At 47.0% G+C, this 12,915-nt stretch overlaps 1 protein-coding gene across 1 annotated transcript; it reads right to left on the reverse strand.

Annotated features, from left to right (window-relative positions):
- Nucleotides 1–7,345: 7,345 nt before the first annotated feature.
- On the reverse strand, nucleotides 7,346–12,882 carry LOC135914011 (juvenile hormone acid O-methyltransferase-like). The gene is made up of 3 exons (XM_065446713.1): nucleotides 12,310–12,882; nucleotides 9,776–9,932; nucleotides 7,346–7,512 (listed from the first exon to the last, which is right to left on the reverse strand). Exons 1-3 carry the CDS (start codon nucleotides 12,880–12,882, stop codon nucleotides 7,346–7,348), a joined length of 897 nt encoding a protein of 298 aa, XP_065302785.1.
- Between the last annotated feature and the right edge of the window lie 33 nt (nucleotides 12,883–12,915).

A 12,915-nucleotide genomic window follows, 5' to 3' on the forward strand; every position in this document is an offset into this window, starting at 1 on the left:
CGGAAAGCTTCGGGTGACAATTTGTACTTCCGCAGTAGCGCTTCCTTCACATCACTGTAGCTCTCAAACGCCTCTTTCGATAAGCAAGTTATTACGTCCGATGCCTCCCCAGGAAGCAAGGCTAACAGATTCTGTGCCCAGAGGGATCGCTCAATGCTATTCCGTGCGCACACGTGCTCAAATTTCACGAGGTATTTGGCCATATCCTCTCCGACGACAAAGGGTGGAAGTTGGTGGCGTATTCTTGGAGCGTTAGAAGTGAGACTAGGCGCCGGCGAGCTATTTCGGGTCTCCAACTCTTTCATTTTAAGCTCGTGCTCGCGACGTTCCTCTCTCTCCTTTCCTCCTTTTCCTCCTCGCGACGTACCTTTTCTTTCCTTTCCTCCTTTTCCTCCTCGCGACGTTCCTTTTCTTTCCTTTCCTCCCTTTCACTACGTTCATTGATATCCGCCCAGGCCTCTTCGGCTTCTTCAGCCGTTACGTCCCCAGTCCTCATGACCTCAAGGATCGCATTCTTTCTTTTGGTTGAGCCCAACTCAATGCCCAACTCCTCACAAATTTGGAGGAGTTCCTTGACCTTGTACTTCTCCATCGTTCACACTGTCCTCCTGCTGTTTACCCTTTTTGAATATACCTGCCGTACGCTACTACATTGAAAGCTCGTTAATTCGAACTTCAATAATTCGAATTTATGGATAATTCGAACTGTACGGTTTGGTCCGGCCAAGCTCCACAGAAGTATATGTATAAAAAAGTCCGTTAATTCGAACGCGAGAAGGTTCCCTCACGGATAATTCGAACTACGCTCGCCTGGTACACGGCCAGAGAAACGCGCCTACTGCCTACACACAAGGCTGTATTGCCTCTGAAACGGAGAGAACGGCGAGAGAATGCAAAATCGGAAAAAAATCTAACCGACTCGAGGTCAGTCAGAAGGCAGCGGCGGCTGCCGCCTCTCCATTCTACGTAACCTCCGAGACTTCTTGCCCGTTGCGAATCGCGGAGGCTTTGCAAATCTTGTACAGCTGCTAATGTTGTGCGGAGATGGCATGACAAGCGCCAAAACACAGCGAATCAAGTACGTCGCAGCTGCGCTTGCAATCAAGAAGCAACGAATCAGGCCCTTCGCCACCTTCACATGTTCAGCGTCTTTGTCTCGGCAGTCTTCTTCGGTTGTGCACCTCTGTTTTCAGCTTAGGAGGTATCGGCCGTCGCAATTCATTGTGATGGTGTTAAGCCTCGGCTAACGTTCGTTTTGGTGGACATCGGTGGTGTGGTACAGTCGGAACCAGAGCTTCGACTTGAAGATGGCGTGTGCCCGCGGCACACACCATCACTTTCCGCCACGGCAAATTTCTGACATGCCCTACTGCTTCCAAATCGCAGTGTACTGTTGCTCTCCTTCACTTTCGTTAGTTCGAACTTTCGTTAATTCGAACTGAAGCGGCTTCCCCTTGCGGTTCGAATTAACGAGCTTTTACTATAATACTACTAGTAAGACATATGCAAGTATTTCACACACTGCCCTGTTTACCCCCTCAGCATCCCCTGGTTTTCAAAACACTCTCACTAGGCTTGAAACACACAAGGTTAACACAGTGCAACACCAAATCCTTCCCTAAGCTACTATAACCTGTGTCAGAGAAAGTCTGGTGTTTGAGGTAAACTTCAGGCACTCACCGCGCCGAGGTAGCCGATGCCGGTCAATCCCGTAGCTGCCATCCACTGTTACGGCTTTGCACCGCTGCCACCACTATTACGACTTTGAGGTGGTCCCGTAGCGCTCGTCACCCGTTTCGTGACAGAGCGTCGGTAGCGAAGACTCCGAGTCAGGCGTCGGTGAGAAGAACGAAAGGGACTTTATACATTATATACAGGTCATTATACAGGACAAGGTCGGATCGGCACGGGGGCCGAGATCTCGCAGCAAACGCGACTGTTCCCGCTCGGCGACGTCCATTGAGACTCCAACGCGTGACACATCTCACTCCACTCGAGAGCGGCACTGGGCTCCCGGTGGGTCGGCGGATCCGGTTTTCCAGGCGGCTGCGTCGGGCCTTATAATGCCCCGAGAAACCATTGTCATTCAAACGGCCCAATACAAAGCCAGCACTCGACGGTCGTCCGAGAGGGCCCAACCAGCGACCGCACTGGCCACCCGGTTCAAGGTTGGCGCGCGCGGTGACCTCCAGGCAAAAGGAGGTACGGCGCCGGGCTGTCTGGCACTTGGTTGCACGTTTGGACGTGTCGCTCGCCGATGCTACTCTGCAGGACACCACTGCCTGACGGCTCAACATCTTGACCTGTCAAGGGAGAATTAGGGCGCTGTCCCTTTCGGCGCAGCCCCGGGTTTGTCCAAAGGGCGCTCGCAGGATAAATTCTGCATCTTGTAGATTCGGAATCCGGGCTGGTGGTAATTGCACAACACCATATAATTGCTATCGCAATAATATAATAAGAGTATCCGGCAGCTGAAGCGTCCCATGGCCCATTACTTTCCGTAAAAGAAGTAACAAAATAGAACTTTCACCATGCGACAATTCGCTGCGCTGCAAGAACTTTTTTTTTCCTTTTGTGGGGCGGGGGCACCGTAATGAAAAAAAAAAACTCAAGGTATGTTGGTCACAATCGAACGCCTACTTTGGGCAACTAATGTGGCTATAAATAAATATCGAAGAAAACACGAGACGCTTGGTCCACCAAGAACCATGCGAATACTGCTCGGTATCCTACACCGGCGACACAAGACTTTCTGGAGAGGTTGCGCTCAAGCGAACGCGGTGCAATCCGTCGAGTCCCCACAGTGATGGCGGCGAGCGACCATTGTTTCTTTTTCTCGTCTGCTATCTAGAAAGCGTCCAAAACTCTGCCAGGCGAAAATGCACTCAGCCAGAGAAAACCGAACTCGCACCGAAGTGCGCCGCGCGGTTGTCGGGGCAACACGAGAAAAACGCATGTGCTGTGGCTGGCTCTGGCAGCCCACGGGTAGGGGAGCGAGAACAAAAAAATGAAGAGGCTCAATGTGTCCTCGCGATTAAAAGTCAAAGTAAAAAAATAAATAAGAACGTAGTTACCTTGGCTGGCCTTAGTGTCTTCACTGGATGCTTTGGCGCAGGTGAAAAAAAAGTTGATATTTTTTGATGTGACATGACGGCACGAATGAACCATCACAATGCTTCGTCTCATCGGACCTCGCTGCGGGCTTTGTCAATTTGTCTGATAGTGTGTTGATTTGGCCTGTCTCGTTGTTTGGCCCGATGTACGACTTTGGAAAAGTTAATGTACCTTTGGCGTCAAATATTTATGGGAACATTAAACTAGCAAAGTTCCGCAATATAAAATCTAAAGCACACGTTTGGAAATGTCAATGCACTTTTCACATCAAAAGTTTATGAGAACTTTATACCCATAAAGTTTTGGAATTGACATCCACGCGCTCCGTAGATTCTATGATAGAGTGTAGATTTAGCGGCCTCCGCGGGATGTCGCGGCGAGCCCGTTCGCCATCAAAACGTCCTTGCAACTTTGTGCTTGGATGGGCTGCTTGCGTTATGCGACTCCCGGTGCATGGGCGTTGCCGCGAAATCGAGCCCGAGTTCGCAATTGTTGCGGTGAAATGGCTTTTCCAGCGTGAAAAAGACGTTCTAGAAAAAATCCGGAATGATTGCCGGCGCCGGGGGTTCTTTGGTCGGCGGTGCATGGACAGCACGAAAAAATTACGGGGGCGGGAGCTGAAGTCCCATAAGCCCCCCCCCCCTCCCCCCCCCGCCCTCCCCGGGGTACGCCCCTGCCCTGCACCACACGGTGTCGCGGTCTTCTATGCATAAAATTTTATTGCGACAACAATTATAAGCACACTCCAGGCACATTTCCACGGTCGCTGTCAGCCTCGCCGTGATGATCCGTATGAAGTTCACGTGCGATATCATCGTGGCCGCGCGCCGGATGGTGTGTGCGCGAGGGACTGTGCTAGGGTTAGCCGAGTAGGGTGGTTCGATCTCGCGCGCGCGTGAGCGGAAGGCGGGGGAAAAAGCGCGCCGTCTTCCATGGCACGCAAGGCAACGAGAGAAGGGAAGGGGGGGGGGGGGGTGTGACCTGCATATGGTGCGGCCAAATGTGGCCGCGCGGTCCGTATCTTGAGAGCGATCTGCGATGGGTAGTACAGATTCTAGGTGCGCCAAAACCTGCTGTCTTTGTGTGTGCTGTGTTCTCGCCGCGTATTTCGCGTTGCAGCAAGAGGCAACACGAAGGTACATTCGCTCGCTGCTGTTGCCGCTCTTCCTCACACAAGCGTTTTGATAGTCAGTGTCTGCGGTCATCGAGTGAAATGTGTTCATGTTTGCCTTTGGGCGCGTGGCACCATGATTGTTAGTTTAGTTTGTGAGCGAATGTTCACATTTTCATACAGTTGATGAATCTAACATTCTTACTTCGTGTAGCTGTCTAATAATTTACTATCGCAATCGATGCTTCGCGTCGAAACTGCGACTTTTTAATAATTTTGTATGAGCATAAGCCGATGAAACCCGGAAGCTCTTTCATGGTAGTTGGTTTGAGGAACGCGGATACGGCACTATGTTTTGTAGAGCCAGGAAGGATACCGTCTTTGGAAACCACATGACCGAGAATAGTAAGCTTGCGAGCGCCGAAGTGCCATTTTTTCAATTTAGGTTGCAGTCCTGCAGCAATGAGGCACGCAAGGACTTTCTCGAGGCTGCTGAGGTGCAACGCAAAGTCCATAGAAAAATCCACAATGTTATCTAAGTACCAAAGACACGTGCTCCACTTCAGGCTTCGAAGAGTGGCGTCCATCATTTGTTCGAAAATGGCAAGCGCATCGCAGAGGCCGAAGGACATGACGGTGCACTCATATGAGGTGCTAAAAAGGCTCTCTTTTGGCGATCGGTCTTCGCAACCGGAACTTACCAGCACCCGGAGCGCAGATCCAGCGAAGAAAGGAATTACACTTCTGTGATGTAGAAAATCATTAAGAAAAGGGAAAAGAAAGTGGTCGAACAGATAAGTTGACGCCGGTGGAAGTTGAACCCACAACTTCATTATTACGCACTGAATTCGTAGTGCATTTTGGTAGTGCGCTTGCTATTCCAACATATTATAGTAAATGCGCGCTGCCATGCAAATTATTTTCTGGTATGGCCCAGGATGAACTATTTCATATAAAGAACCTTTAAAAAATTGTGGGGTTTTACGTGCCAAAACCACTTTCTGGTTATGAGGCACGCCGTAGTGGAGGACTCCGGAAATTTCGACGACCTGGGGTTCTTTAACGTGCACCTAAATCGAAGTACACGGGTGTTTTCGCATTTCGCCCCCATCGAAATGCGGGATAAAGAACCTTCAATGTGGCCCTAACACAATTGTTATTCTGCAGAGCGTGTCTTCTTGTGTCTCGCTAAATGTAAAAGCTGAACTAATATTTTATCCCATATACAATACCATCTCAATAAAATGTATGCCCCCTGATTATCAATTCTGAGTGCCGAAATCTTAAAACAAGATCACGAAAATACTTCAGGCACTGTCTAAAACTCGTAATAAAAAACGTCCTGCATATTATTGAATGCGTGACGCGGTGCTAGCGCGTCGCGCGAATTCGACAGGAAGTCTCCATTGTGTACCATTAAGCCGAACTGAGATGTGAAAATGAATGGATGATCAGGCGTAACAAACCAAATGCTCGAAGTGCAATTTGGTACAATGCTGACTGATGTGCATTCTGGATCACTAATGGCTAATGTCTGATATGAAGTCGTCAGTCATACATTTAGAAGAGTAATTTGGCTCTCCTTGTATTCCTGCGCGGTAGTTCTATACCTAAAGTCCGTGCCACAACGAGCTAGCTTCCGGCTGATTTTCGGAATCTCGCTTGTTCATCGGAACCAGTGCGAGGCTCGTTCGACGGTAAAATAGGCTGGCTATCGTAGCCAATCAGCCCATGCCAGATCGCAGATTGGACGCTCGAAGTGGCTGGCAAAGCATGAAAGACGGCCGACGTTGGCGGTGCCGAAAGATCGTCGGAAAGTTGTTTCCTAGAGTTGGACATTAAAATAAAAGCAATTTCGTTACAAATCAAAACGAGATGCCCAACAGGTACTTTTGACGTTATAATCATCGTTGTCTATGTTCGGAGGCCATTGTGGTTCTGAAATAAAACACAAGGGAAAAAAACGAGGAGGACCGCTTACTTCACAATAGTGCATCAATGAGTTCTAGCGCGTCCGATCGTCTCAAGGGTGTTCATATCACCTTTTCGTAGCGCCCACTTCATTCCCGCTGCACAATACACGAAGTACTAGTTCGTGGCTTCAAACTACTATTTCACATGCACAATGGCACTCACACCACTTCCACGCACAGCGAACAGCACAAACTTCCGCTTGCAAACTTCTGATTTAAATTTGGGCATACATACCTCGTGGGATAATGAACAACAAACCAGGAGCCTTGCCACAACGCCTCTGCAGGAGCTCCAAACAAAGTACAACTGCACAAAACGCACTCAAAACGAATGCGAACACCAGCTCCCACGCCATGCCACCGCACAATTTGCACTAGCGAAGCAACGGGCTCATGATTTTTTGCCGTTATTTGAAAGTGAGCCTTTTTTCGACCAACTTTTTTCACAAGATCTCTGCAAAATCTTCACCGTGTTAGGCCAGCATTCAACACGTTCCTCTAAAGCATTGGAAACAATGAAATAATACTTAGAAGGATGGTTCGCTCACCGGATTCGTTCCTCCTATTTGGTATCATTTTTGGACGAAACGGGTTGTTTTGCTTGCGATGACATTTTAATGGAATGCTTCAGTGCACGCGGTGTCCTGGGGACTAAACAGGGTTGCTTTGTTTTGATTGCGTTTGGTGAAATTGTTTAGTCCGGCAGCGGAATTCTGGAGCTCATTTTCGTCCTTAGTAACTTATTTTTTTCTTGTACATACCCAGGGAATGCACTGCTATAATGTTTCAGAAATGTTACCTTTGGATATAGACATTGCAGCCATTTGGGGAGTACCTAGGAGATGTGTGCTTTGTTGGGATGGCGCTGTGTTAGTAAAGCAGGTTTGAATATGAATGATGCAAACTGAATACAAAAGCGGTCAAAGAATCGATCCTTGGTGTGCAGCTTGCGTTTATTATTTTCAGAACACAATAGAAACACTGCAGCAGCAAGCACAAATTATATTGAATAAACTAAATAGAGCTGCCTCTTGTAACACCCCAAATATCTAAGCAAAGTCTAGGTGCTTTTCTTTGGTATTGAATATATTCAAGTAGATGTAGGGTTCAGTTATGAACGGGACCCTGTAAATGGTCGCTCAGAACCCTACGGCTTATATCCATGAAAGACGAATCTCAGCTTCCGAGTTGTACCAGTGCTTGAATAGTTCGAGTAACCCCCGTTCTTCATCAGTTCCTTGGTGAAGTTCTCCAACTCTGCTTTGCCTTCTTCGGTCAGGAGCGAGTAGACGGGGTTTATAGGCAAAACTACACCTGCGAATTTGAGGGTTATGCCATTATGCCTTTGCGTAGGCGATCTCATATTTGTTTTCATGCCTTATTAAGATTTGACTGTAGAACAATCGCGGTGCTTCATTAATAGGCTTACTGAAGTCCGCGGCACATGGAAAACTGAGTTGCACGTGCTAGCACCTCTGCCAGCTAGGACTTCTGATATCTAAGTGTAAGATATAGAAGTAAGGGAAGTAAGATTGGTGACTTAGTGCTGACATGTGTGCTTAAGTTCTGTGGCATCACTGACACGAGGGAGATGTCAGCTCTAGAAAAATGCGCAAAATTTGCAGATACTACGTTTGTGGATCATCTCCAATTTAGTAGTTTTGGTGTCTGCCTCCGTGATCCGTGCTTCTAGCACGATGTGGCAAACTGAAAGAATAATTGGCGGAAAGTCCAGCTAGTTATAGATCTGACATTGAAGTTAAAAAGCACTGACGTTGTATGGCGTGAAGCTAAAAAAAACATTGAAACTTGAAAATAACATTTTAGACTCATTATGACGATAGCCGTATGAATTGCGCTCAGCTGAGACTTTATTGAATTGTTTTTTAGCATCATTTAATTACAAGATGTGATATTTTATTTTTCGCGTCATTTCCTCATCGCACGAGGGAGTTTTGCGAACCAATAACGCTCTTGTGCCCAACTTGGGATTTTACATGTCGTTGTCACTGCGTTCAGCAGCCTCAAAAACTAAAGTCATTTTTCAAGGAAACTTCCTTTTAAAATAATTGCTTAGCATCCACGATTCTTATGCTAAGCGGTGAATGATGGCATACGCCGTAAAAAAGACGCAAATTATATTTGCTTCGCTTGTACTGCTTTCTGAAGGGTGCATGCTTTGCTGTAAGCCTACTGATATGGAGCTTTCTTCGTCTCACAACACTATCATAAAATTTTTCTTAAGTGGTATTTGAGTTGAGTTCTGGAAATTCTTACACGGGGACCACTGAAATGTTCTATTACGCAGATGAATGATTCCGTGTGCTTTCTGTATTATTCGTACGGAATTCAATTTTACATGGGTTACATACGGGGAATACAGATATGACACGACACTACACTGAGCTCATAGTAACGTTTCAGTGAAGCCCGCTATTTTAGTGACACGGCCTACACCAAAAAAAAAGAAAAAACCACACGGGTTCTTGTGTGCGTTAAGCGAATGTATAGCGAGGCGTCCGCACCTAATGTTTGGCCCAAACCACGGCCTCCGAGATCTGGCGGCGCACGCCGACAGTGCGCAATGCCCGTTCTTGGACGTCATGCGCTCAGCACAGAATAGCGTAGGTCTAAGCACAGTACGATTCGCATGCACCTCTGTGAACCAGTTCTCCGTGAGCCACGAGAAGTTCAGAAATTGTGGGGCTCAATTTCAGCGATGCGAGCACAACGCGACGCCCGAAAAGGATGCCGAGATATGCAGATGTGGCGCAGGTGTCATGTTTCGTCACCTAATATGGCGCCGTGTGCATAGGCTTGTGAGGTCCCCAAACGCAGGTATACGATCGGCTTCTGAGGCGCAAATACACCCCGCGTTTCGTACATACAACACACGCACGCGTGTGCTGGGTTTAAACGAACCTGCGGCGGGGCACATGCATGTCTGCACCAAGCTTTCACCGTCAGTAGGGAGAGTGCAGAGAAATTACAAACCAGCCCTGCACATTTCCTGCACCTTTTGTAATGTACGGCGTGGCTGGGTTGGTGTTGTTGCTGCACCGCTGAAACCAGTGACAAGGTGCAGCACCTAGTGAACTGGTTCACGTGCTGCAGGCGAATGCAACACATCTAGAGTTTCCTACAAAACGACAAAGCTGAACTTTGGTGCTAAAGTGTCTGCGGGAGCTGTAAGTATATGGTGAGCCAGCATTGAAATGATGGGCAGTACATAGATTTATTTGCCTAAACTTCGTCCCTTTGTTTTCGAAGGCCTTTGGGGCTTTGTTATTGATTGCCCTCAACAAAGTCTATGGCGTTATAAACGCAACAATTTGTGACGAATGTGCGCATGTTCGGCGAGAGTGATTGTCGTGCTGTGTTTAGAAAACTGCGATTGTCACTTAAAAAGATAGAGGTCGTTAACAAACAGAGGGTCAAAAATGTTTGAAGCGGCGAGTGCGAATATTTGACAAATCTACGCATAATAACTATCATTCCCAAGATAAATGAATGATCGCAGCGCTGGAGTTCTTGGCAGTAACTCTTGTAGGAAACTCTATAGGGCGCAAAAACTTACGCAAGAGGTCGTCCATGCTTGCACTGGTGGACTCCACACGCACCAGCTCGCACGCCAGCGGCACGAGAGAGGTTGATTTTACGATGTTCATAAGGTAATTCCTCAGGTACACTGGGTCGTGAGTGTCGGGAAAGTCGGGCGCAACTTTCTTCAGCACCTGTTCATGAAAATGTCAAAGCGTTAGAATCGAATAGTTAAATGCTTGTGCAGATATTCGAAGAAAGTTACCCTAATATACCGACTCAAATACTGGATATTTCTTCATGCCTCCCCTTAATAAAAAAAAAGATGCAGTACCATTTCGGAGATACAAGCATGCTGGCATAAAACATAGAAAGAAAAAAATTAACAACGAGAATGAGGTAAAGATAAACGAAAGATGGCACCTAATTTGAGATAAACTGAGGCAACAAATCTACAGACAGCCTAAGAAGGGAACTTGCTTGACTACATGACTCCAAGACGTGAAGCAAAAACAGTTTTCCAAGCCACACTTGAATCCGATTTTTCTGCGCAGTGGTAATTCTTTCTGCGCACCGGTTGTCAGAATGCCTGTCCGGGGCCGTTTTAGATGGATGAACATCTTAAGTTCCCTTGCAAATATTTTCCCTGTAGGCTCCATACCGTGACTCGTATCTGAAATGTTCTTCTGCACTGGCGCCGGTTTATCAGAAAAAACAACATATCTTTATGAATTAGGCGCCAGGTTAATATTCCGCACATTCAATAAAAATGGAAAATTCGAAATGTAGGATATAAGACCTTCACATCGAATACTCAAAATAACAAGACAGAACGCATACTTCGGGGATGATTATCTCCCTTCACTTGAAGTGGTGGTACACGTGTAATTTAGTGCCGGCATATTCGCTATCGGTAGATACCTTAGGGAATATCTTTACGTTATGTGATTATTCAGTGTCGGTGGTCTGTTCGGGCACCAACCTCAGTGACCCAAGCCTTCTACCAAGGCAGCAACCGGCGTCGAGTTGTCTATGCTGGCACATACTCAGTGGCGAATGTTGTCTGCTCAGCAAGGCAGCTCCAGCACATACCTACTGGCCCAACCTAGTAGACGATTTGGGTCACTGTTAATAGCGGCATATACAGGCTAAACGTAATGATGCTCACGTAGGTTAAGAATGCTAATCGCGTTCATGACGCGTTACTTGAAAGAACGTTCGCCAACTACATTATTCGTGGTCTCATAATTTTGTGAAAGCAGTGAGTGTTGCTTGAATCGAATGGGAGCACAGTTCGTTTAACGGCACAGTTACGCTGAGCCAGTGCATTTGCCAACACCGCCGGTGAGTGACGGATGTCTCGCAAGGAAGGAAGCCTGACTGGAATAGCTGGCGGGTTTTCACTAAAGAAATATCAATAACAGTGCACTCTACTTAGTAATTGGATGCATCTTAGTTGGCACGCGCAGAAGGCAAAAATAAAGGCTCGTAAAAATGTAGTTGAGCTCAATTCTTTTATTTTTCTCCAGACGACTTCAGGCTTCATTTCTCTTCATCACGAGTTCATCGACGAAACATTTTACCCGTTTTTTAAGAGCAAACATTTTTGAAATTACTCCAGCAGAATTCCAATAGACAATATTAATAAGGAGATCTTTAGTTTAAGAGGATACGCATGAGGATAGGAGAAGACAAAAAGGAAGAAAACGAAAGACAAGGAGGTTACGCACTCCAAGAACCCGCTAGCCTTCATGCGCAGGGGAATGCTAAACATAGAGATGAGATACAAAAAACTATAAACATAAACGTGACATAGAGCGCAATCGACCTTATGGTTTATCACAGCTAACAAAAAATTTGCGAGTTAACATTAACTGTGTATATCGTATATTACCATTGAATTTTGCTCTTGTGATATAGTTATGAAATACGTGTAAGCCCTTGTAGCTTGCTTCGGCTGCCGATTTGACCAGACGAGCTGGAGAATGCTGAGATATCATGGAAAGTGCTTACAAGACGCTTATTAGTTTAGAGACTAGCGGGACAAGCAATCGTTATGTATACTATAGTAGCTATATGCGTATTGAAGACAATGCGCTGGTATGTTGCGTGTGATAATGTCCGCTGTACGGTGCGCTCTTTTGCGTGTCTTCCCAACACGAGTTTTTTCCTCACTTCAACCCGAAGGCGTAATAACCGCTTTGCTCAAAAATTTAAATAGTGTTGGCACTTGTGCTTATTTGCGCGTATAGAACACCACGGAAGCTTAACTATCTGTCATATTGAGTAAGGTAATATGTGTACACAAACCTGAAGGAAAATAACTTGAATCTGCCATCGCACGGTGACAAACACGCTTGTCGTTCGCGCTCCTATATACTTAGAATTAGAAGATGCGAAACCATCGGAGTGAATTGTGTTGACACTGCTAATCTTGTAACGAAACCTGTTCAAATGAAGAGTGGAGTTGGAGTCTCACTCCAGGAATGCACATATTGTACTAAACCTCACAAGGATAGCTGCACGATAGGACCTTCCGCGGTCGAAGACATCGGTCATGCATGTACTCACGTCGGTGTATTTCTTCCATCGCTCCGAATTCATCATTGCTTTGGAAAGCTGTAGCGGTCCAGGATGAGGATTAAATACGATCAGGCACTCCCCGCCTGGAGCCATAAGGCGCTCGACGTTCCTCAGCGCGGCACATTTGTCGCGTATCCAATGAAAGGTCTGGAAGGAATAGACGCGATCGAACTGCCCTTCGGTTTCGATGAACTGAGACACCTCGTCGTCGGCCGCAATGTCCAGCATGCGGTACTCGATCTTCGGGTTGCCGTGTTCTCGCCTAGCGTAGTCGATCATCGAGTGCGAGTTGTCCACCGCCAATAGTCTCCTCATCGATGGCGGGCATAGCGGGAGCAGGTAGTTGCGCGTGAAGTTACCCGGGCCGCAACCGATTTCCAGATACTGCTCGTCGCATTTGCCGTCTTCCTTCGGGTTGGAGAATAACGATGCCTGCCAGCTTTTCAGAAGCTGGCCCGTGGACTCCCGGTCGTGAATCCTGACCTGGTCGTAGGTCTCGGGCAGCTCTTTCTCGAGGAACGCCGACGGTGACACGCTGGACTGTTGAGTAGGATGCTCCATGACAAGATGGCTGGGAATTCACTTGCGAACAGG

Source organism: Dermacentor albipictus, chromosome 4 (genome assembly GCF_038994185.2).
Source record: "Dermacentor albipictus isolate Rhodes 1998 colony chromosome 4, USDA_Dalb.pri_finalv2, whole genome shotgun sequence".
Lineage (NCBI taxonomy): Eukaryota > Metazoa > Arthropoda > Arachnida > Ixodida > Ixodidae > Dermacentor > Dermacentor albipictus.